Source organism: Xylocopa sonorina, chromosome 1, assembly GCF_050948175.1.
Source record: "Xylocopa sonorina isolate GNS202 chromosome 1, iyXylSono1_principal, whole genome shotgun sequence".
NCBI classification, from domain to species: Eukaryota; Metazoa; Arthropoda; class Insecta; order Hymenoptera; family Apidae; genus Xylocopa; species Xylocopa sonorina.
This window is the reverse complement of record NC_135193.1, coordinates 19,429,637-19,455,050: the sequence shown is the minus strand read 5'-3', so window position 1 is coordinate 19,455,050 and position 25,414 is coordinate 19,429,637. Positions and strand designations below refer to the sequence as shown.

Sequence of the window (25,414 nt, the reverse complement as noted above, 5' to 3'; positions counted from 1 at the left end):
TCTTATATAATATATATGAACTCATGAAATTATTTAAAAATTCTTATTTACCCATTTCTCAAAAGTAATCGATATGAAACTTAATTGTAAACTGTAAAATGTAAAAATTGTAACATATTCTGTATATTACGATACATTTCATTTGCCTTTTTCTTTTAATGAATAGATTACATTAAAATGAATGCTGATCTACTTAGAAATATAAAAACTAAGTTAAAGTTAGAATATTATTTGATGAATGACGACTGGTTGACAGATTGTGTGGAATTTTACGTGAATCAACATGAAAACGTAACTACCGATTTTTAATAAATTCATAATAAAATTGACATGTACTGTGTTTTAATCTTAATGAATTAAAAGTAGGAATTATATGTTTTATTTTTCAGCCAAGTACAGAAGAAATTTTACAGTTTGTAAAAGTACAATGGCAACTTAGTGATTTGCGTGAAATTAATAATATAAATGGAAGTTTACCTATTAACCTTTCACAGAAAAAGTTTCTTATACTATCTGAAAATTATATTCTACAGGTATATATATTAACTCATGAAATTACATAAAAATTTGCATTAATTTCTTTTCATAATCTAGGTAGAAAAAATGTATGATATTGCAACATCAAAATATAAACAATTAGAAAAGATTAGAAACATTCATATATCAGAAGTTGAATTATCTGAAGCAGAAAAATTTGAAAAATGGGAACCCCCCAAGAAAAGAATGATACAGCTCCTATTAACAGATGGATTACAAGATGTAATCGGAATTGAATATAACTATATACCACGACTAAATGTATGTTAATAGCACCTAGGTTTTTTATATAACAATTATGAAACATTATGTTATCTTTTTGAAGGATATACTACTACCAGGATATAAAGTTATGATAGTGGGACCAGTAAAATGTCGTAGAGGTGTTTTGTTACTAGAAGAAGGAAATTTTAAAGGAATAGGTGGTGAATTAGATAGTTTATTAGTCCCAAATGCTTTGGAAAATGTATTAGCAAGAGCTTTGTGAGTTTAATTTAAGTTATTGTTAAAAATTTAGTAACAAAAACAAGAAAATCAAAAGTAAATTGAAAGTAAATTGGAAAACAAGTCAGTCATGTGTGAATAAACATTATCTACTTTTGTAGAAAACTTCCAGAAAATCCAGATCCATATAATGATAATGAAACAAAATCAAATAATAATAAACAAGAAGAACCGCATGTACCAAATGAAATAGATGCTAGCTTTTTTGAAGAAGACTTTGAAATAAATCTTGAAGATGTTTCAAACATTGAAAATTCACACAGTAAGAGTCAAGAACCAAAGGATGTAATTAAAATAAAAGATGAGCCAGAAATTGAAAATGTTGACACTGTGTTCAGAAAAGATCTAAGTTGTAAAGAAGAACAAATATTGAGTGATGATGAATGTCTCTTAGAAATGGTTACTTTTATATTTTATTAAAATATAAGTTTTATTAAATTATATATTATAATACAAACATATGTTGTATTTTATAGATCGATGAAAGGCAACTTATAGAGCCAAAAATAGAGCAAAAAAATATTATAGCTCCATTTAGAACTTTGCCAAAAGAAGAAAATGATGATATTATTATAATAAACGATGAAGAAGAGATTGCAGATGTAAAATATGATATATTTAAAAACTCTATGCAAAAGAATTTTTCACAGTCAAATTCCACCTTGTTTTCTAGCAAAGCAGAATCATCACCTGCTACTTCTCACTTAAAAGTAGAAAAGAAGCAGCAATCTGTGATAACTGGGGGAAAAAGAACTGTAAATCATTAAATTTTATATGTATATTAAATTTAACAGTAGTACTTTATATAAAAAACAAATTACTTTTTAAATAATTTTAATAATAAAACTTTTAAGGTTCCAATGTCTCCCCCTGAAGTAATATCATCAAAGAAAGGTAAAATAGATAGACAGATTACAGAATTTACAAAAGCATTAAGTGCTACTGAAGAACCGAAAATTTGTGAGTTTATTCATACTATAAAAGATGAAACAATAACAGAAACTACCATTAAAACAATTCGAGGTCATGTTGAAGTTCTTGGAAAATTGACAAAGAAAGATTCATTATGGATTTTGGAAGCTTCAATAGCAGATGGTACCTCAGCAATAAATGTTTCTTTCTCAAATAAGGTATTTAATCATAGTTTATGTAAAACAGAAATTTAGTTAATTTATAATTTGGTACATTTAAAATATGTATGATTTTCAGGTTTTAGAAAATTTATTAGGTTTCTCTGTCCAAGAATTTTCAATAAGAAAGAAATTAATAGCAAAAAATCCGGAAATTGAACAGGAACTTAGAATGGTAAACCAATTAAACGTTTCTATAAATTTATATGGCATCCTAAAAGTACTATAAATATTATGATTTATAAAAAACTATAAAACCAAAAATAAAAAATGAAAATGTTTTAGAGCTTTCGTAATGCAGAGCAGAAGATAAAAACATTAGATGCACTCTTGGAACTAGAATTAAATACAAACAGTAAACCAACAGTAGTTAAAATCATTGATCTAACTGAACAACAAAAGGAAATATTAGATAAAAGATTAAAGAATTTTTTACTTAAAAGTAATGTATGAATTATATGTAATTCACATAGTGTAAGTACAATCCAATGAATTGTTCTATTTAATAGATTATTTAATCCTTGTATAAACAACAATATAGTATAAGAATAATTTGTTATAAACTATGACAATATAATGAAGTTCTATTTTTTATACTTTTTAATACAATTATAGATATACAATGAATTATTTAATTACATTTGAATATGAATCATAATTTAAAACCTGAATGGATAGCTACTATTCCACAACTCAAATTTTCATATGTTACATTCCTGAAACCTGCTTCTTCGATCATTTCCTAAGAATTAAATATACTTCCATTAAGCACGAACAATGTATATGTCAAAATCATTACTATGTTATATAATTTACCTTGAAATCTTCTTGTTTTGGAAATTTCCTAATACTCTCAACAAGATACTGATAGGCGTGCCATTCTCCTGCTATTAATGTACCGAGTACAGGTATTATTTGAAACGAATATTGATCATAGAACCTATAAATTTTATTTTTCTAATCAATTTTTGTTATTTAACTGATTATTACAGTGTCAAGTAATTACCATTTTAAAACACTATTATCTACATGACTGAACTCTAAACACATGAAACGACCACCTGGAGTAAGTACTCTATATGCTTCAGAAAGTACCTGTAAAAAATATTGTTTTACCTTTATCCCAAATTAATTTATAGGTGTCGACACAGTTGTCAATATTAATGTAAATTTAGTCACCTTGTCAATATGTGTTACATTTCTTATTCCAAAAGCTATTGTATAAACAGTATACAAATCATCCTCAAAAGGAAGATTTTCTGCATCGCATTGTTTCCAATCAATGTTAAAACTATCTTGACCAGTCCACCCTAGTTTTTCTGCTCTAACTTTCCCAACTTTTAACATATTCTCATTTATATCACAAACTGTTACAGAACTTTTTAATCCCTGAGGATTCAAAGTATTCTTTAAATAATTTAAATATCGAAAGGTAATATCTCCTGTACCACCAGCTGAATCTAATAATTTACTTCCATGAGTTGGTCCAAGTCTTTGGACGAATATATCTTTCCAAATACGATGAATTCCAAAACTCATAGCATCGTTCATTTGATCATAAGAATTTGCTACTTTCTCGAAAACTGTATGTACTAAAAATAAATTAATTTTCATACTTATAAAAGTATATTGGTATTTGAAGGGAAAAAACTACAAATGCTTTCGAGGTAAAACATTTTATTTAATATGTATAGTAAAAACAGAAAAACTATTTAAATTATATAGCACACCTTCTTTCACCTTTTCGCTTTCTTTTACAGTTTTATATCCAAAGTGTGTTGTTTTTTCATTGTCATTAGTTGCAGTACCTTCTGAGAGATATCTTTCAAATAAAATGATCTTCCTATTTTTTGTTAAATTCAAAAGAAACTTCCCTCTTTTAATCATTTTATGTTATTTTAAGAACAACAATAAACATACATACATAAATTAAAAATAATTTACTGATTACTATTATCAACGCCTTTGAAGGTTATCCTTATAAAGCTCTTTGGTTGTAGTATTGTTAGTAATATCACAAACGAAGAATAGTGTAGATAGAGCTGTGGCCTTATCACAGAGCTGCAATCCTTAGGGTGCATATTTACCCGAGTCTCAATTTTACCACAGTATTCATCTAATACTTGCACTATAATAATATAAAATACAATACAAGTAACATAAAATAATTACAGAAATTTTGTATGTTTTTGTAGTACGTGCATAATATATTTAGTAACTAAAATCAGTTACTGTATTGACTAGAAGTGCGATATATTTAAATACCACATTCCACAATTGCGTAAAATCGATAGTTCGCTTTCCATCGTTGGAGATCCTGCGTAGTACCTGTTGATTTTTCCTCGAAACTTTCTCGTGGAAAGTTTACAGGTAATGTGACTAATTTCATACGCCATGATTAATTAAAAATTATTTTTGCTTCCATTTCTTAATCTCCAATCACAGTATGATTTCGTTATATTTTTCTTGAATTTAATAACGTACTAAAACACACTTTAACGTATCGAGTTTACTCTAGTATAAACTGTCATTAGTGTCAGTAACATAACACTTGTTGAACATTATTTTTGCGAGAACTGTTTTTAAATATTAAATAAGTATTAGCTGAATAAATAATATGTTATTATTGTGTTAAATAAATAAAAGTTATCATGACAGAAAACATATTTTTCACTGTTTAGAACTCCACATATGGTACATAACACAGACAGAAATATTTAATAAAAAAAAGTCAATGCCATTTGTCTGTATGTGAGTCATTGTAATTTAAATGACTAATAGTGATAGTACTACGCCACACTGTTTTTTTTATATATGTGTATATATGTATATATATGTATATAGATATACTGTTGAATATGTCTAAATCTTAAGAACAAAAAAAGTGAAGTGATACCATATGTGAAAAAAGTATGTTTATTTTATTAGATGGAATAAATGAAAATGTAATATATTTTTGAGTCTTAATAAATATAATTTTTCTTGCTTATTGAAATACTGTAGCATTCTTTAATTTGTTAAGAATAAAATATAGAAATATTTTCTAAGTTACTAATAAAGATTAATTAAATGTACAGAGGTTGAGTAAAATTCCATAAAATAAGAAAGTTTTTTGACTTTCGTTAAAGAAACAATTTATTCTTACTTTGAATTATGTCTGTGAATTATCCATATGTATATCAGATATGTTTAGGTAGGTCACAGATTTATTTTAAAAGTTTCACCATTGCCATATTATTATAAAATTGATAAACTCATTTTCAGACATGGAACAAGTCGCAGAACCACGTATCAATCTTGAGGGGTTTAAACCACTCACAATTTTTATGGAAATAGTTGGGGCAGTCCTAATAATTTTAGTCGCAGTATGGTGCGGTAATTACAGAGGTGGATTTGCTTGGAGATCAGATCCAGATTTGGAATTCAATTGGCATCCCTTTTTAATGATTATTGGATTTGTCTTTCTATATGCAAACGGTAAATTTAACAAAGCAAAGTTAACTGAACTGTAATAATCTGTACTTGCCAATGTTTTCCAGGTATGCTAATATACAGAACACAGAGAAATACTCGAAAGCGAAGATTAAAGTTAATTCATGCTACCATAATGTTATCGATTGTTGTATTAGTTATAATTGCTCTTGTGGCTGTATTTGATAATCATAATTTCAAAGGAATTCCAAACATGTATACTCTTCATAGTTGGATTGGACTTACCAGTATAATTTTATTTTGCTGTCAGGTACAAACTTGAAATGACATACAAACATTTAATGAATTATATATTTACTGTGTGTTTTAATATTTCAGTGGCTTGCTGGATTTTTGTCCTTTTTATATCCAGGATTACAAGTTCCATTACGAGCTTCTTACATGCCTATTCATGTATATTTTGGTATCGCAGGATTTGTCGGTGTGATTACTTCTTGTCTTCTAGGGCTTAATGAAAAAGCATTCTTTGTTTTAGGGTAAATACATATTTTCGTTACAACTGTTTTTCTTTCTATTTTCATTATGATCAATGTATATGTATAATTTTTTATATATATGATTTCAGAGATAAATATGCAAAACTTGGAAATGAAGCAGTAATAATTAATGTAATTGGATTATTATTGATCATTTTTGGCGGACTATCGATTTACTTAGTGACACAAGAACGTTACAAACGTATTCCTAAACCAGAAGACGAAGCTTTAGTTAGTGGCAGAGCTCAGTAAATTCTCTTGCTATAGATATGAAATTTACTATAACTTTAATGAAACGCTTCAGGTGCAATTAAGTTTTGTGCAACGTGTAAGCAAAGTATGTATTAGACGTCTTTACATAATACTTACTTACAATTTTCAAGAAGATTATGATACTAATTACCAAAATACATTCGTACTTATTTGTCTTTGATAATTAGAAATGAAAGTATTATCTCCTTTTTTTTTTTCTTTATTGAAAAAATTTTGTCTCAAATTTGTATTCATCTTTATATATCGCTAATGCTTAAAGATCTGTTTTTTATCTTCAATTACAGTTAACTTTTTTACATTGATTATGAATGTGTAAATCACATTATCTTAAAATTTTCTATGTATATTTGACTGATTATAAGTTATCGTATATAATTAATTAAATTTTTAATTGTATGTTATATGTTAATAATCTTACAGAACTTTACATTTTTTTTCATACTTTACATCCTTTGTTTTAAGAGCTGTGATTTATTGTAATCTAATATAGAAACAAAATAAGTTTGTTCTTATTCTAACTCTTTACTGTGTTTACAATGTACCATGTAAATATTAACAGTCATCACACTTTTATGGTACATGCTAAATAATAGCAGAGGAAATAGTGGATTTGTGCTAATTATTTACTATGACTAAACAAAAATTCTTACCAGTGCATCAGTGATATGTAAATGCATTGTCACGTCTATGTATGTAAGAATGCAGAAATTGTATGTATCTGTAAATCTACGTTATAATGTGACCCTTAAAACAAATATGTTTACTCTTCAAATATATATATACCAAAAGAAATATGATCCTCTCAAGCAAAATTATAATCAACGCTTTGTTTCCCTATCATACTCAGAAAAAGAAAAAGATGCAAAAATTATTTTTATTACCATCGTATAAACGTTTAAATTGAATGAGTCATCAGTAGACCTGTTTCGTTTTACGACAAGAAAGGAAAGTTTTAAATGTTCCCGCTTTCCTTGACTGGTAAAACATTATGCGCAAGTAAAGCCCTCCTCCTTGAATTTATATTTCTAGGTTACACACCAATATAGATAAGTAGACGCCAGTGCACATATCGCATCGCATTGGGCGTAGTAATAAAAGACGTAACGTAAGCCACCACGGGGACTAGCGTCCTCAAGTGTCAATTTCAACGAACATTGTACAATCAATGGTTAACCAAATTCCTGTCCCACAGGCGAAATATGAATTATTAACTGACGTTAGACAGTGAGTTGCAATTTTTTTATATTTTTAATTACTCTTTAATTACTACACTTACATGCACACGTATAAGCATGACATAATTAACCATTGTTTCTATACGTGCCATTTGATTTTCATTTGTTTTAAACATTTTTCGAAGTTCTGTGTAATAAACACATATAGTTTATAGAATTACACGGAAACGTGAATATATCTAGTTTAATGTACACGTGTAGATGTAAATAAATCATAGGAATGATAACAATATGTGAATAATAATAAAATCCAATCAGTGGGTGTATTACTATCTCTTGTCATTCTTATCTTTCGCATAACATACAAATGATTTCTTTATTGGTTCAGCTGGACACCTGTTGTGTATTAAAAAAGAAAACCATTTAAACTCTGATCATTGTTTTAAAGATATATAGATTCTTATTTTCTTCCCGAATTTCTTAAACTATGTATCACTCGAGTAATTTGTAAGTATAATTCTCTACGATATTATACAGCAATTTAAGATAATATTAGAACTGTGTCATTCATATCAATTGTTACGTTAGTCTCCACATTTCTGGAAGGCAAACAGAATTTATGTAATACGTGTACAGATATGAAATTATGATTTTCATACTTCCGCAAAGATAAATATTTGTTCTGCGTACAAAAGATATATTCTATATACTTATTCTATTTGGAAGTTTTGTCTTTTACATGTACAAAAATATAAGACAGATTTTGGTTTTTCTTCATTACATATATATTAAATCCTGATTTTGTACTTTTCACTTTTCTAAACACATATTTAATTTTCTTTGATGTCAACTTTTATACCTTCTTCTTTGTGCATTGAACAGTGTGCAGATGTGTGAACATATAAGTATATGTCAAAAGTTACAGGTGTGGTTATTGATTATTCTATATTTACTGTGATACAAAAAGCCTTGATGGACTAAACTGGGTATAAATTCATATAATACAATTTGTAAATTTATGTCTTGTAAAATATCAATTTTATAAAATTTACACGTGCATCTATATTTTAATTTATTGTTAATTAAATATGATCTATATATTTTTTGTTATTTTTATGGTATACAAGAGATAAGCAAGTTGATTAAGAAATTTTATTTCAAACCGAATTTGTAATAAATTTATATACATCTCAATATATTTTTTTTTAGACCTCGTTGGAGAACACAAGTTCTGTGCTTGATATTGGTGTCTTTGGTGCTTGGAGTTCTTTTCGTAACACGTGCGTGGTTAGGAATTGTTATTCTTTGCTCTCCAAGAGCCGAGACATTAGATACGGAGACAGTAGTAGACAATGCCAAGGTTGCTACGTGGTTACGTCGGGCTCGGATGTACGCCGAGTCGACGAAGGAGAACCAGAATGCGGACAGGAACAACAGCATCGGTGCGCTACAACACCTCTACACCAATTTCTCAAGGTAATCATACAAATGATTAGTAAGAATTTAATTGGTTTAACTTTAAAAAATATTTTCTTTTCTTATAGGCAGATCATTGTCTGTTATTACACCATATCGAGCAACCTGAACACGTTCGGGGAGCTCAGTCCGTCGCACATTGACCCTAATCTTTGTACGCATATTATCGTGGGTTTTGCGGGCGTGGTGAACTGCAGTCTCGATGTGGAAGGCAATTCATCAATCTACAAGGAAGTCGTTGCCTTGAAGAAGCTGCAACCTAAATTAAGGGTCATGATCAGTGCTGGCGGTAGTAATGAGCTCCATTTAGGATTCTCAGAAATGATAAAAAGTCACGCAAATAGGAAAAAGTAATTATTTTCCGCTTGGTATATTAATTATTTGCACATATATTGCAATGAAGATGCTATGTTTTTTATAGATTTATAAAGTCAGTGTTAAATGTGACAAAGACATTTGGTTTCGATGGAATAGATTTGGATTGGGAATTTCCTGCATGGATTGGAGCTGATGAAAGGGAAAAAATTCGTTTCGTACAATTATTAGAGGAATTACAAAGAGAATTTTACCGCGCCAAAGAAAAATTGATTCTTTCCGTTGCGGTAGCCGCACCTCAAGCTATTATCGACCAAAGCTACATAGTTGCAGAAATGGCGAAGTAAATAAATGAAGTATTTTGTAATATAGATAATTTTATATAAATGTAATAGCTAGTAATAGCTTTTAAAGTAATAGTAACATTATTTTTACTATTTTTATGCTTTTCGTAAATACTTATACAAAATGTATTAAATTCCTTTATTATTTAGGTATGTAGATTTCGTGAACTTGATGTCATATGATTATCATTTTTATGTTTGGTACTATCCAATTACCGGGCTCAATGCACCACTTTTCCCACGCTCTGCTGAATCTGGCTATCTTTCTACACTAAATGTTAATTTTTCTGCTCAATACTGGCTTTCAAAAGGCATGCCACGAGAGAAATTAATTATTGGTATACCTACTTATGGCCATTCCTACAAGCTGGATAATCCGTTGAATCACGGTTTACTCGCACCAGCAAATGGATTTGGAGAATTAGGAGAAATGGGTTTCGTTCGTTACTCTACAGTTTGTGAGTTCCTACAAAGCGGGGCAAGAAGTGTTTTTGATGATGAGAGCAAAGTTCCCTATGCATATAAAGACAAAGAATGGATCTCTTACGATGATGTTACTAGCGTTCATTATAAGGTATAATATGCATTAAGAGTGTTAAGAAATATAAAATGTTATAATAAGATATACTATATTTTAGGCTGAATGGATACGTGCAAATAATTTCGGAGGAGCAATGATATTGTCCATAAGCGTCGACGATTGGAATAACACATGCAAATTCAATGAAAGTTTTCCTTTAACTCGTACTGTTACCAAAATCCTCAGGTATCAAGAAGAGTAATGCATTTTATGTACCATTTTTTATAGAAATGTACACATTCCAATCGGACTTTCCATTTCTAGAAAGGTATTTAACTGATGGTTATCATTAATTATTAATTAAAATACTTAATTTTAAAATCATTTCTTCCTTACAAAATAAATTTGAAAACACATTGTAGTATCAAGTAATAATTTTATTTATTTTGAACATAAAGTACAAGATAAGTTAGCTTTACATTTGCACATATAATTGTTTGCTGTTTTAAGCTGACTCTTACTATTTTTGTAAGAGAATCTCTTAATTAGATTTACAATTAATTTTACTACAGTATTATATATATATATATATATATACAAAACAGTACAAGTACAATTTTTAATTAAAGCTATTAGCATAAATGTACATATATGTTTTCTTTTTTTGCTGTTAAAATGTGATATAATTTGTCTAGAAATGAATCATATATGTACAGGAGGAATTAAACAACAATGAAAAAATACATTTGAATCAAAAATTGTTTAGACTATATCCAAAAATGGACTAGAAAATTGTTTTATTAATGATGTCTTTACAATTCAAGTAGTTTTAATGAATTTTTTAATGCTATCGTAAGACATGTTCAGAAAGAATATGTAATTTCCTACCCGGTCGTGTACAAATTGTACAAAATTTTACATTAAGTATAATTAATAACTATTATTTTCTTTATTGCATTTTATTCCTTTATTTCCATTTTATTTTTGTTTTAATAATAATAAATTTTAATTCCAAATATAATTATTTATTTCTTCATATATTTATATAAAATCAATTTAAAACATACGTTAAATAAAAAATAAAAAACGGTTAAATGTTAAATACGATGTACAGGAGCAACTAAAAACTATACTATAAACTATTTTATAATACATTTAATTCAATAATTTTGAAAGATTTTCGTGAGTTAATACCCTAATAATTTGAATGATATGCGAAAATTCAGGTATTGAAATTAATAATGTTCATGCATCACATAAAATTAATAAGTTCAACATTACTACCTCGAACATATATTTAGAATTTGTTACATGAAAAGATAATTTTATTATTTTAAAAGAAAGTATTTTTGTTTAGTGAAATACACTAACAATCGTTGGAACATCTGGTTATTATTGTCTTTTTATTTCTGTTATTTTCTTTAAACCTTTTTCACTTAAGAAAACTTTTATTATGGCACACACGTTGACCAAAAAATAATGGTATAGGAATAATAGCCCAACCCATATAGAATTATAAGAAGGATTTTACACTGGCAATTTTCAAGAAGTTCTACTGTTGCATAAAAATCATGCGACAGTTAAACTACCCAGGATTCAATGCTGCAGTGAAAGCTAAATTTAATTTTTTTTAAATTAAATTTGTACAATTTATAGAAAGTAAAACTAATCAGTACGAGTTAATGAACAGCTGATTCAGTTGAAGAAACATGAAAATTTTCAGTGTAAAATCTCTACTATCGAAAACCTTTACTTTTAAGTATTAGAGCAAACGTTTGAAAAATATTTCGCTTTGAAAAGTTAAAAATCTGTATCTCACTTATATCCACAATGGTCAACAGTCTGAAATGACCGAGTTTATTATGCAACTTTCTTCATATGTATAATTACTTCTCATATGTATAATCACTTATAAATGTGACAGATTTATCAAAGGAAGCAGGTTTAATGAAAGTTAATGAAAAATAAATTGATTTAAGTTGAAGCAACATATATGATAGGAAATATTCAAAGTAAAATATATAATTGACTAATTTAAATATTTAAAAATAATTTTTTTATTCAGAAATACTAGAATGTTACCTAGATAAAAGATAACTTAAAATCAAATAGTTTATAATATAAATAAACATATTTGTAATGTTTTTTCTTGTAAGATTATGGTGAAATAATTTTTAAATATTACTTGCAATATAATAATTTGTCTTAAAAATTTCATTATTGAAAAATTTAAGAAAGTAGTTAATGTTTTAGATTAAGCACTGTTGGTTATTTCTCGAGTATGTAGCTGATATCTACATTAGTTAAGTGTTTTCCATTTTTTACTTCTCATTATATAATCGAAACTATCAAAATGTGCCACAATTGCAAATAAAAAAATAGCTTTGAATAAACTGAAAAATATATTTAGCGCAATCAAAACAATGAATTGATTGCAATAAAAAGTTATTTACTGCAATTAAAACCATAGTAATACTACTACAAGATGTATACTGTTAAAAGTTATTGCAATAAAACTAAGAAAGATGAGCTATAATGTACTGAAAATCCGTTTACAAGGGAAAACATAGAAAATCTGAAAATATAAAATATAATGCAACACGTATAATTTAATCACAAAAGGGATAGAACAAGATTATATTAACAAGTAAAATTTATTATATATGTATATATATATATATATGAAAAGAACAAAAAAACAGAAAAACAGGATTCTCTCTTAACTTATTATATCCTCTTAGTTTTACTGCGGTAAATATAAGAAATTTTATGAGATAGTCTAAGCGCCAGAACTTCGTCCAGGTTCAAACAGAATTTCTAACTAATAAATATATGTGATTTTTCATTTCACTTATGCATCTCTTATCCATGTAATGAAATGCTTAATAAAAGTTATTATATTAAATTATACGTATGTACGCTTCGATTATTCCTCACAATTCATGAGAAGGATTTCAATGAGAGTTTTAAAAGGAAATACATTATTTTTATAAGATATTATTTAAACAGTACCATATATATATATATATATTATGAAAGAATAGTCATAAAATCATACGTGCATATTTGTTTATATAAAACTAGAAGGAACTGTTTGTATACACTAGTTCCTTGCACGATACGACTATTAACGCTTGCGCATGTTCGCTCCGAAGGGATAAATCAACAAGTTATACCCTGCTGCACGATGATTCACTCAGTTATTCTGCACAATTTGCGCTGTAAACATCGTTGTTGGTGTCTTCCTATTCTCTCCGTTCTATCTCGATACCCAAAAACTTTTATATTGGCGTATAGTTTGCTTCAGTTACAATTAGTTTATCAGTTAATATTATAAACGTGACTAAATTTGCTGTCTTGTATAATTGAACATTTCTGAATCCCTTAAAAACACTATTGACAGTTTTAATCAACCATGAGTGAGTATCGGTGTAAATTTTCCTCAATTATATTTAAAACACCGTCGACGCTTCACGTCGACTTTCATTTACATCTCTTAGATGCACCACATTCTTTAGCATATATATACATATATATATTTATTTATTTATTTATTTGTATATATGCGTGTGTATAATATGAAATTTAAAAAAGAAAAGTTATAGAATATTTACGATTGCAACCACGAACCAACATTTAAAAATAAAGAAACTGAAAATCCAAATACAAAGAAGAAAGAATATAGGATATAAAATCTGCAAAAATGTTAATAACCATCTGCGTGTATTTAGGCGACTAGAAGAAGGGATAGGGAATAAGAATATGGGATGAAAAGGTCGCTACATGAAATCGTCATAATCGTCATAAACGTAGTCGCCATATTCGCTCAAAAGTGTGTTGTCACCCTCAATTTTCAGTTTCGCTTTTCCTTTGCCCTTGTTCTTTTTCGCCTTTTCTCCTTTCTCGATCTTCTGCTTCTCGATCAACAAATTATCGACCATTGTTTTAACTTTCTTCAAATGCGACGAAGATACTGTAAACGAGATTAATCAAAATCTCATTCCTTTCCCTCTCTTTTTTCATTATGAATAGAAATGTGATTCATTAGAAATGTGTACGTATATATTAAATTATCATCAAAGGCCTTCAAATGTTCCTCATTTTACAAACTTGTTACAGTGATAATTTTATCACAATTACACGACATTTTAGATTAAGTTTTCCCTACTAACTCAACGATCTTTAAAATACATACTCTTGTAATTCTAATGCAATATACTCACGATGGACAGCAATATTTTTTATAAGTTCTTCTCCAAATGGTGGAAATTCAGAATTTTTAGCAAACTGGTTTAGCTTCTGTGTAAGTACACTTCCATACTGCTCAAATTCTTCTTTTGTGGTTGGTACTGAGGTATCCAAGCTCAATGCAGTTTCTTCTGTCACACCTAAAGCAGAAGAAAATATTAAATTATAAGTTTTGATCGTTTTATCGTTAATTAAATATCTACATGGAATTTGTTAATAAAAAGCACATTAAATATATGATAACATATCTATACACAAAACTAATTGCTTGAAATTTAAACTGAATTTTCCATGTAGAATAATATTTTCAAAGAAACATGTTTCCTAGGCAAATATCTTACTCGTAATTTTCATTATATAAAATTTTGATTGATACATTAAACCACATTGATAGATAAAACATACATTCTGTCAATTTGTATTATATAAACATCTAATATTTTATTATTAAATATTTATCAGGAACGGTACGGGAGATCAATGTTAATAAATAAGATACATCCGCTTTATTTTTTCATGAAAAAGAAGTATTTATTTTTTTTATACAATAACAATTTTGTATTTTTCTCAAAAATTATATTAGCTCATTTAAATACATGTTTTACATCTCTGGTACGGTTCCTGACACCAACTTAGTTTTCTCCAATTGAATTAAATTAAAAAAAATTTTTTAATATTCAATAGTCAACAAGCAATTTCCGATAATTGCCAATAGCAGCATAAAAGTATAGCAGAATTTTGTATAAACCCGAAAAATTCTTTTCGCGTTATTACAGTAGTAAAATTTCAAATACAAATAGAATATCTTTGAGTACGTAAAGAAAGTTATTCGGAAATTTTTATAACTATTTCGTTATATTTCTAGTCTATATAAAAAAATACTTTATATTGTCTTTTTAAAAACGAGAAGACTGTTAAAAATTCAATATCATGTATATATAATTACTTTGATAAGTGGAATGTATTTAAAAATTACATAGTAATCATTTCGAATTTTACACCAATAACATTCAATACTGACATGTTCTGTATATTAGTTTATGAAAAATAAAGCTTTAAAAAATAATGAAGCCATTAAAAACTTGCTTTAAGGCTTAAATGTTAAATCAACCCTTTGCGATCCAATCATTATACTTTTAATACATACAAAATTTTCGACTTGCTAAGAATTTATGTAAAAGTATAAAATTTACATCAAATTTCAAATACTGAAAATTAAGAAATTTAAATTTGAATGTAAATTTTTATCTTACAGAATACTGTTAGTTTCTGCAATCTTATGTAGTCGAAACATCCTAATATCAATTGAGTTAAAGCTCGAGATTCGACGATAAAGAATCTTACTACAAAAAAAATCACTCTGATATTTGCAGTCAGAAGTAAAATTACACAAGACTCTGAAACAAGTTGAAATAACAATTATTATACCTAAATTTAAATTCTATCAATATGATATACTTTTCCATGCTAATTATAGAAATCTAAATTAGTAGATCCGTCAATTTCACATAAAATTACAAATTATTAGTAGGCTTGCAGCAGAAGGATCAAATACTTAAAAAATAAATTATTATGTACTTCTTAATCCCTTGTAAGTAAAATACTAATTTCAATAGCTTTAAGAAAATGGCATTACTTTTATCATCTTATAGAACATTAACGAAATGACTACATAGTATCATAAGTTACTTAAAATTCATATTATTAAATAATAGCTAGGAGCGCAAAGAGTTTATGAGTAAAAGTTTTTAGTGAAGTCATTTCTTCTCGGTTTTGTGCGGCTTGCGGTGAGAAAAATCAACAAGGTTGGACAAACCAAAAGTCTCCATAGCAAGACGTAGATCAGCTTCTTCTTGGAGCCTCTGACGTCTTAACTGTTCCGCTCTCCTCTCCTCTGGTGTTAGGGCTTCCTCTTTTTCTTTAGCCTTCCTTTCTGCCTCTTCTCTTGCCTTTTTCTATGATTAAAAAAAAAAGGTAACATACTAATTATTATTAATGCAATATTTGAATTATGCATATTGCAAAATTATTTAAAAGAAATCTAGTAGAGAGAAAGTAATATAAATGAATTTATATAGAAACAGTACAAATTAATGATAAAATAGATAGTTAAATTTTATAGTTACATGTAACAAAACTTGGTACTAATAAGTAATCAAATTGATAAGTTGAATATTTTATTTTGGAAATTTCTTAATGCAATGTTTAAAATATTTCAGTAAAAGTTAAGGATGGTACCTCATGTTCTTCAATTCTTTCTGCCAGAACTTTCTTTCGTTTTGGCTTAGCCTTAGGCACTTCTGCAGGTTTCTCTACATCTTTCTTTTCTTCTTCGACATCTTCCCAACTATCCTGTTAATCAATTTTTTCTTTAAATAATTATACAAACGCAAGGAAAAAATATTTAAATGATCTATCACTCTTCTAGACTGACACAAATTAAAATACAACATTATTCTAAGACAATTTACATTTTATATAGTCCCAAATATCTGTTACAGTTATTCATTTTACATTTAACATTAAATTTCATTCTGCTCGACAAGGTATTAATCCAAAATCCATTTAAACTTAATCAACTCTGTAACATTATACAAAATTCAATTCACTAACTAATATAAAAGTACACTGGTAAAAAATGTAACAAAAATTTCAGTCTCGTGCAACACTTGAAGTTAACGTTGCAATCATTCTTATTAAATGTAAGGTAGATTTCAATTTGAAATGAATTCTGTTCGCAGAAATGAAAATTGACTCGACGTTTAAAATCAGAGTTGAAGACGAACTTCGAATCCGTTAAGTAATCAATTGTCGCGCTATCAGTCTCGTGTTGACTCGCCACACGAAAGGTTAACTATACTTATGGCTCATCATCGTGACGGACGATTTTGAAAATAGTCCGCGTAAAATGAGAACAGAAAGCCCGTGAGAGCGAACCTTGACGTCCTCGTCCTCGTCCTCGCCCTCCCACTTGTTGGACCTGATAGCGAGGTCGAATTTCGCCTCGGCGTTTTCGACATCTGCAAAGTTGAAGGTTAAAACGGTTTCGCGATTTCGCAACGGTGCGCGATCGCGTAACGACCGATCGTCTGAAAATCAATTTATACGCACCCCATTCGTCATCCATGATGTGATCCTGGATTATTTGCGCGCAATTCCGTTCTTAAATGAAAGGAAACCTCCTCGAACTAACGTGGTCGAACAGATCACGATGAGATTCAAACGGGCCATACTGCGCGATGAAAGCGTGTGCCTTTCTTCCAAGATAGTGGTGGTATGACTCAAATCACGTATGTCACAGATTGGATACTCTCTGCTGAAAAGAACATCGTGCGATTCAGTACCAATTATTATCACTACGATTCTCGCTATACGATTTCTCGCTAACCAAATGTTTCGTACAACAATTCAACAATTTATTCTTTATAAAACTGTATACAAAGAAATATAGAAAATCAAATAAACACGGTGAAATAAAGATTCGTTTCTAGAGTAGCATAAGTTATCGATAACAGAGAAGAATCTTTGTAATCTTTAATAAAAAACACATTTATACTTAGATCATTCTTTTTTTATTACAAATCTCGTGTAACGCTTGAACCATGTTGTATGCAGGAACTAAGAAGCGACCCCTACATTGGTACCACAGTATATAGTTGCGCGACTCTCTGTTGGTACCTACATGTTCACCAAAATGGAGTGCTCATGCGCGTCGTCGCAGATTCCGATCCGCAACAAATCGCAGCGTCATTCAAACTTTTGCCTCCTGATTGCTCTTTATTTCTCTACTCTCCTCCTTATTCTCCTTCTCTGACTTATTTTAACATTAAGTTAATCAACATTGAATAAAAACAATAGATACATTACTTCCAATAGACTGAGAAATGAAGAAAGTAGGCAAAAGTCGAAAAGAATTGATTCGTCTGAAACATTTGAAAGAAGTTTAACCTCTTTCACCTTCAGGTTTGGTTGGATATTTAACCGTATCTTTCACCACTGAGAAAGAAAAAGTAAAGAACAAGTAAGATCGAAAAATTAGATGGCGCTGCGAGTGGTTGCGATCGAGATCGCTGATCACGCGCATGCGCGATAAATTTTGAGTAATATTAAATCGGTAAAATTGCGCTACTCTATATTGTATCGATGCTGTGATATCTGACGAGGAGATCTTCTTTGTTCGCACGCAAATTTGAAAAAAGGGACATATCTTCAACGGAAGTTGAAACTTCGCATATATCATTTTCTGCAGTCAGTAGTTTCTATATAAACTTAAAAACAATACACATTACAATTATATATCTGTTTATGTAAGTTGAACGTCCTTTTTTTTTTTTATTGGGACTACATGCGGTGGATTACTGTTTCTGTTAACGATACACGTTTAATGTAATGTAAAAGGAATAAACTAAGAAGCTGTTAATTTAAATTTTGCAGTTTGTAAGAATTGCAAATTGTTACACAATATTCATTCAGAAATTATATTTTACGAGATATTCGAAATAAGGTAGCAAACATTATGTAGTACGTTTTATGTAGGCAGAAATTACCTTAGTATTCAAATATAATAAATTTTGTTATTGATGTATGAATGTATGTTGGTTCTTTATCTAGTGGTGTTATCGATACATCATTGTTTTTTCAGTCAACTGATTTATAATTAGTAATAGTTATTCAGTCTTTTATTTTTAGGAAAATGAACAGTCTCGAGGCTTACATTACTTGTCCGTTTAACAAATCACATAGAATTGTAGCAGCTAGATTTCAATATCATTTAGCCAAATGTCGTAAAAATTATCCAAAAGATATGAAAGTTGTATGCATTTTTGATGCAACGCATATGTTGGATGCACATGAAATAGAGGTAAATTGTAGAACCTTCTTACATAACTTTTGCTATACGCATCAAAATGTTTCTATATTTTTTTATTGCGAAATTAACATGAACGTGTTCTATACTTGATTTAATTGCAATATATCGTAGCATCATCTATCAATCTGCCCGAGTAGTGGAAACATAAAATGTTATGAGAATTCATTCGAAACGGAACGACAATTGGGAACAATTTCTTTGGACGAAGCGTGTAATCTGGAAAGCAAAACAATAACTGAAGACTGGTCTGGAAGTTGCACGTCATACAATCCGATTCTTGAGTCTGAAAATAAAAATGTACTTAGAATGAAAATTGGCTTATCGAAGGCGAAGAAAAAACAATTCAAGCAGAATGAAAGGGACAGAATATCGACTCTTGAAAAGGAAAATAGTAATAATAGTAATGTAGGCATTACAGAGAAAATAATAGACTTTGACACACCATTACGGACTCCTAAAAATGTTTCCAAGGCAGTATCATACATCGAAAACAATTCTACTGACACTGTTACCTCTGCATTAAACAATATTTCTATGAATGAAGCAAGTAATCCTTTAGAGAAACGAAATATCAGTACCCTGAATAGTAATAGCCCAAAGAAAGTTAGTTCTCAGAAAAGTAGTTCGAGAGACAGAACTATCAATATGAGTAATGCATCTTTAACATCAAAAGATACTTCTGACCAAGAAGAAGAAAAAAATGTTTGTTTCAAAGAGAACATTCCTATTGCAATAAATTGTAGTATTCCTACAGCTGGTATCAAAGATTCCAAAGTAAAAGATGAGTTTGAATCGATTGCTTGTGAAGGAGGTAGCCCTAAAATGCAAGGACACTGTAAAGAATCTAAAATCCAAAAGGATAGGGACCAGTCAAATTTGAAGAAAGGATGTAGTATAAAAACTCGGAGTGGTGTGCCTTTAAATTTGCAAATGACAGAAAAATTGTACGGAGCAGTGAAGAAAATTAGTACTGGAAGAGGATTTACTATGGCTCATCAATTATTGAGCTCCAGTTTAGTACAAAGTGAGAATGAAGATCCAAAGAAGCTCGATTCTCTTTCTGACTATGACGACGAATGATCAGTATTCTGATAGTTATAACGTATTACATTAGAATTAGTATACTTAAAAATTTTGCAAATGCTAAATCGTTCTATCAATTAATGATAAAACTAAACGTGTGACTTTCTTTACTTCTAATACTCATAAATTGACATAGTATTTTTATATTATACTATACAGTTATTTCAGAATAAAAACGAATGACATTGCTCAAGAGAAACTTTCATTCATTGCAAATAATAGCAGTAAATTCCAGTAATACAAATATTGGGTCTTTATTTATGAAATATTTTACTTTCGCTCCTTTGAAATTAGCTTCTCTAAATTACTCGTGGCGCCATCTCTGTGAGAAGTCCTCAAACTGGTCGCACATCATTATCGACAGCGTAGTAACCTGCCGACAGACTGGTGGCGCCATCTCTGTGAAAAGTGCTCAAACTGGTCGCACAGCATTATCGACAGCGAAGTAAACTACTCAAGAACTACTAGCGCCACCTCTGCGGAAAGTACTGGAACTAATTATCGATTAGTTTCAGCGTCTCTCCAAAAGATGGCGCTAGTAGGTCTTGCGTAGTTTACTTCGCTGTCGATAACGCTGTGCGATCAGTTTGAGCACTTTTCACAGAGATGGCGCCACCAGTTCTTCAGCCGTTTACTTCACCGTCGATAACGATGTGCGACCAGTTTGAGCGTTCTTCGAAGAGATGGCGCCACAGAAAAAATAAGGTATAGACGTAGTAGTGACTATCTGTGTGAGATATCGCGCGCACAGTCGCGTCCTGAGAATAACCCTTTATACAATATTATATAAATTATTTTCTACTTTCATTACTGTTTATTCTTTATTATTAATATTTATTTAACTACAATACATTTTTAATAAATTTCATTCACGATTTGTCGAATTTATACTTACCCGAGTTAATGTAGAAATTTTGTATGCTTTAGGAACAAACTCGTGTGTTCCGAAATAAAAGCCGACTAATACGAATCACTGTTTGTTGCTGGTGATCATTTTTCAATTTTACGTGACGTTCTGTTATAATTTTTACAGCAAACGTTTTGTATAATGGTAAATATGAACAAGTATTGAATTCTACATTGCTGTTATAATTATCATTAGTTATAACGTTATCCTTTTGTCAAAATCGTGATTTAGAGGTTACGTAAATTGCATTGTCATTCGCTAACAGAATTTACTGAACGTCAAAACAATATAACGTTATCCGGAAATTTATAATTTACTTTCAAATCGAGAAATTTTAGTATTTATTCAGTTTCTCGTATAAATTTTATTATTATCTGTGCGAAAAGATCTGTACAACAATGGTAACAAAGTTTATTTTTATTTACATAGGATTCGAAAGCGTTTAACATAAATATTTTATTGAACTGAACATCGCAAGTGCATATTTTCACTCTCATTGTTCTTCATTGCTGATTTCCAGTAAATGATTTGATAGAAAAGAGATACGTTAATTAAATTGTCTTAACATGTTTGGATTCATGTCTCTAATTTATATTCATTTGCATTCACATTAACAGGCGCGCAGATATGATACTCGTACAACAATTTTTTCGCCGGAGGGTCGATTGTACCAAGTGGAATATGCTATGGAAGCTATAAGCCACGCGGGCACTTGTCTGGGCATTTTGGCGACCGATGGTGTTCTACTTGTGGCTGAGAGACGTAACACCAACAAACTGTTAGATGAAGTTTATTATTCTGAGAAGATTTATAAACTGAACAACGACATTGTCTGCTCCGTTGCTGGAATCACCTCTGATGCTAATGTATTAACAAACGAATTGCGTTTAATTGCGCAACGCTATTTGTTACGGTACGGGGAGCCAATTCCTTGCGAACAGCTTGTTTCTTGGCTTTGCGATGTAAAACAAGCATATACACAATATGGTGGAAAAAGGCCATTTGGTGTTTCCATTTTATACATGGGATGGGACAAGCATTATGGGTACCAATTGTACCAATCAGATCCGAGTGGAAATTACGGTGGCTGGAAGGCGACTTGCATCGGGCATAATTCTGCTGCTGCAGTATCGTCGTTAAAGCAAGAATACGATAATAATAATATTACGCTGAAGGAAGCGAAAGCACTGGCTATAAAGGTGCTTTCCAAGACATTAGATCTCAATAAATTATCTGGGGATAAAGGTAGATACATTTAATGTATTTGGCTAATTAGATATATGTATATCTATGTTCTGACAATTGTTTGTTTTATTCTAGTGGAGATGGTTACTTTAATAAGGGAAAATGGTAAAACTATTACAAGGATTCTTCCTATGAGCGAAGTAGATGCCTTAATCGCCGAGCACGATCGTATAGAAGCGCTTGCTGAACAAGCCAAGAAAGAGAAACAGAAGTTATAGAAGAAAAAATATATATATGTATATCATGCATTTTCTCTTATACTTTCTTGTTCAATCATATTGTCCTGAAATTCTGTCAAGTTTCTTTCACAATTTTTTAAGTCTGCTCTAAAGAATAAATATAGTGACAGGCAGGTATAAGGAAATACTGAATAATAATGTAAAAATAAATAAGGTTTTCTATGTGTTCATGAGTGTATCCCTGTGTTCCTATACACTTCTTATATTTAGTAATATCTTCTCTGTAAATTAGCTTCAATTATTAAATTAGATTTTTATTGATATACAATTAAAATTGAATCATTTTGTGATACAACAAGGTGATTAATAAGAATTCGAAACAATAAATTATTTGAGCAAATGATTGTATTAATAATTTAGTAGAATAGGTAATTGAATAATTAGGTTGAACAATGTTCTTAATCTATGCTAATCAAAATACAGCACATTGGCATAATTTGAATAACAATATAGTGGCTGCAAGTAAATTAATAAACAACAAAAATATAAATAATAGAGAACATAAGACTACTATAGAAAATATCCCAAGTGAAAACACTGATGCGCATCACAGCGACTAAGAATAGAAGCTTCTTTTTATATAAGAACACTATATACGATATATATATTTAAAGACATGACTTTGCGATGTTAAAGAGTTACTTTTATAGTACGCAATATTTCATTATACAATAACCTACATATATAAAAGGGAATAAAGAGATTCTGATAGGTAACACTTGTTGCTTCGCAGTTTGGTAGCCCATGCGATCAGCAATGACAAGTTCTCTACTGTAAAAAATAAAAATAAACAAGTTGAAAAATGTGTAACTTATAAGAAGGTGATCAGAAGAATTTAGGGGAATATTTAAAAATAATAAAAAAAAGTTATGAGTCGAGTCATATTGACCAGGCTGTCACTGCGGTCCCACTCCCGGGCGCGATCCCACTACTGCCCGCCACGGAGACTTTTGGCTGCTGGGTTTCCCCTCTGGTCCGGTTCGCCTCTCCTTAGCCAACCTGGCTATCCCGGACTCCTCCAGGATACCCATATTGATGGCGAGCTTAGCGCGGACGCCCAGTCAACGTGAATCCCGCAACAACAGGAACCCCCGCTCTCAGACCCTCCGTCATAACTAGCCTCCGAGTAGCCGGATTACAGGAGCCGCCGCACTCCCAGCTGAAAGACTTTGTTACTATTCGTCTACTTAACTCACCTCTCCAACATACTTCTTAAAGGAGACTACCTCACGACGAAACAATTTCTAATTCTGATTCACTTACACTTATTCTAACGATTATTTAACTTGTCTTTTGCCGTGGCGAATGTACAGTTCTGTTGAAACAAATATGGCGAATCTTATATATATATATATATGGTGTATGCATATACATATCGAATGTAAGTGCAGCGGTAACCATGCTCCAATAGGGATGATCGCCAGTTGATAATGTAGTTATCTGTGTTGTCTACATTCACCGTCGATAACATACGCTACCTACAGATGAATATAATTTCAAGGAAAAAGGTTTTGTATTTGTATTACAAGAGTATATAAGGTTTATTTAAATAACTAATATAATAATAACGATTATATCAATTACTAGAAATAAACGGTTGTTAAATCGTTGTTCTAACATACGCTGTTTTAAAATCTCTTCTACGTTGTAACGTATATTTAAAGAAACTATAGAGAGATGTTAATATGAAAATAATTTATTATTCTCGCATATTTCCATCCAACAGTTATTGCCCTTTCGTCACACCTGACAGCATATTGTAATTCCGTGTATTCAGGCCAAGCATGTATTCTGCATTAAGGCAAGTAGAAATACACAGAGGGATCATAACACATGCGAAACAGGTTGAGATACGGAGAAGAAAAGCTCAACGGTTAAAAGGAGTAAAACTGGATCTTCTTGCCGTTGAACCACTTTCAACGAATCGAATATGTAATAGACGAGGGAGAAAGAGAAACAAGATGACGGGGTTGTGCGTTAGTATCATCAACCGGTTGAAGCATACATCCTTCTTATGTAAATTTTACCATTCGAAGATAGAATAACTACTAAATTTTGAATTTCATGTGCATTCTCTGTTTTCATTATGTTTCTAGAATCTAGTTTACGAGATTGAAATAACGTGCATCGTACGTTATAGCATAGAACGTGCTCTATTGACATATTAAAGGAAAGAATGAAATGAAATTCCTGAACTTTCCAGATTTAAAAAAGGACATTTCCAATTAAATATATATTATTCACTTAATATATTCTACCATGTTATTAAATAATGTATTGATATTGAAAACCACCATAGAGAGTAGAGAATTTAGTTAAATTTATTTTCAATATAGTCTTATTCTCTCTTCTTTCTTTTCAGTACCAATAAAAAATGATGAATGAAATAATATATAACAGAACATATTACATCCAAAACCAGTAAAGAAGATGTAAGTTTTCAGATAAATTGCATAGAATTGCATAGAATAATTACTTCCTTTCAAACTTTCAAAAAGTTACTAAACACTTGCATGTTGTTATTTTTATAAATTGCTTCTTAAAATTGTAATTAATTTCAATACGAACATCTTCAATTTA

The 25,414-nt window shown here is 29.9% G+C and overlaps 7 protein-coding genes across 9 annotated transcripts; 5 read left to right on the top strand and 2 right to left on the bottom strand.

Annotated features, from left to right (window-relative positions):
• Positions 1–154: 154 nt before the first annotated feature.
• Positions 155–18,182, top strand: LOC143422991 (recQ-mediated genome instability protein 1). 2 transcript variants are annotated; one of them, XM_076894029.1, is made up of 10 exons: positions 155–291; positions 390–533; positions 595–798; positions 863–1,020; positions 1,143–1,440; positions 1,518–1,796; positions 1,896–2,171; positions 2,251–2,346; positions 2,457–2,633; positions 18,172–18,182. In XM_076894029.1, exons 1-9 carry the CDS (start codon positions 178–180, stop codon positions 2,622–2,624), a joined length of 1,737 nt encoding a protein of 578 aa, XP_076750144.1. In that variant the 5' UTR covers positions 155–177; the 3' UTR covers positions 2,625–2,633; positions 18,172–18,182. The 2 variants fall into 2 exon arrangements, with proteins under 2 accessions (XP_076750144.1, XP_076750136.1); XM_076894021.1 differs by lacking the exon at positions 18,172–18,182 and having other exon boundaries at positions 2,457–2,780.
• Positions 2,732–4,088, bottom strand: Coq5 (ubiquinone biosynthesis protein COQ3, mitochondrial). Its single transcript, XM_076894159.1, has 5 exons — positions 3,902–4,088; positions 3,351–3,763; positions 3,178–3,266; positions 2,988–3,111; positions 2,732–2,913 (listed from the first exon to the last, which is right to left on the bottom strand). Exons 1-5 carry the CDS (start codon positions 4,056–4,058, stop codon positions 2,824–2,826), a joined length of 873 nt encoding a protein of 290 aa, XP_076750274.1. The 5' UTR covers positions 4,059–4,088; the 3' UTR covers positions 2,732–2,823.
• LOC143423095 (transmembrane ascorbate-dependent reductase CYB561) lies at positions 4,471–6,551 on the top strand. Of its 2 annotated transcripts, none has more exons than XM_076894179.1 (5): positions 4,471–4,541; positions 5,436–5,648; positions 5,711–5,913; positions 5,982–6,139; positions 6,229–6,551. In XM_076894179.1, the coding sequence occupies exons 2-5, from the start codon at positions 5,438–5,440 to the stop codon at positions 6,389–6,391; spliced, it is 735 nt and encodes a 244-aa protein (XP_076750294.1). In that variant the 5' UTR covers positions 4,471–4,541; positions 5,436–5,437; the 3' UTR covers positions 6,392–6,551. The 2 variants fall into 2 exon arrangements, with proteins under 2 accessions (XP_076750294.1, XP_076750286.1); XM_076894171.1 differs by lacking the exon at positions 4,471–4,541 and adding an exon at positions 5,259–5,364.
• Positions 7,451–10,659, top strand: LOC143423022 (chitinase-3-like protein 2). Its single transcript, XM_076894065.1, has 6 exons — positions 7,451–7,636; positions 8,797–9,063; positions 9,132–9,413; positions 9,485–9,721; positions 9,873–10,296; positions 10,361–10,659. The coding sequence occupies exons 1-6, from the start codon at positions 7,578–7,580 to the stop codon at positions 10,502–10,504; spliced, it is 1,413 nt and encodes a 470-aa protein (XP_076750180.1). The 5' UTR covers positions 7,451–7,577; the 3' UTR covers positions 10,505–10,659.
• On the bottom strand, positions 13,947–17,761 carry Eif3j (eukaryotic translation initiation factor 3 subunit J). The gene is made up of 6 exons (XM_076893945.1): positions 17,602–17,761; positions 17,428–17,510; positions 16,729–16,842; positions 16,307–16,445; positions 14,466–14,630; positions 13,947–14,215 (listed from the first exon to the last, which is right to left on the bottom strand). The coding sequence occupies exons 1-6, from the start codon at positions 17,615–17,617 to the stop codon at positions 14,022–14,024; spliced, it is 711 nt and encodes a 236-aa protein (XP_076750060.1). The 5' UTR covers positions 17,618–17,761; the 3' UTR covers positions 13,947–14,021.
• A 1,001-nt stretch (positions 18,183–19,183) lies between the features above and the next one.
• LOC143427682 (uncharacterized) lies at positions 19,184–20,440 on the top strand. Its single transcript, XM_076902049.1, has 2 exons — positions 19,184–19,351; positions 19,472–20,440. The coding sequence occupies exons 1-2, from the start codon at positions 19,184–19,186 to the stop codon at positions 20,438–20,440; spliced, it is 1,137 nt and encodes a 378-aa protein (XP_076758164.1).
• Positions 20,441–21,378: 938 nt separating this feature from the next.
• Positions 21,379–22,997, top strand: Prosalpha3 (proteasome alpha3 subunit). The gene is made up of 3 exons (XM_076899321.1): positions 21,379–21,494; positions 21,968–22,595; positions 22,671–22,997. Exons 1-3 carry the CDS (start codon positions 21,492–21,494, stop codon positions 22,811–22,813), a joined length of 774 nt encoding a protein of 257 aa, XP_076755436.1. The 5' UTR covers positions 21,379–21,491; the 3' UTR covers positions 22,814–22,997.
• The last annotated feature ends 2,417 nt before the right edge of the window (positions 22,998–25,414 follow it).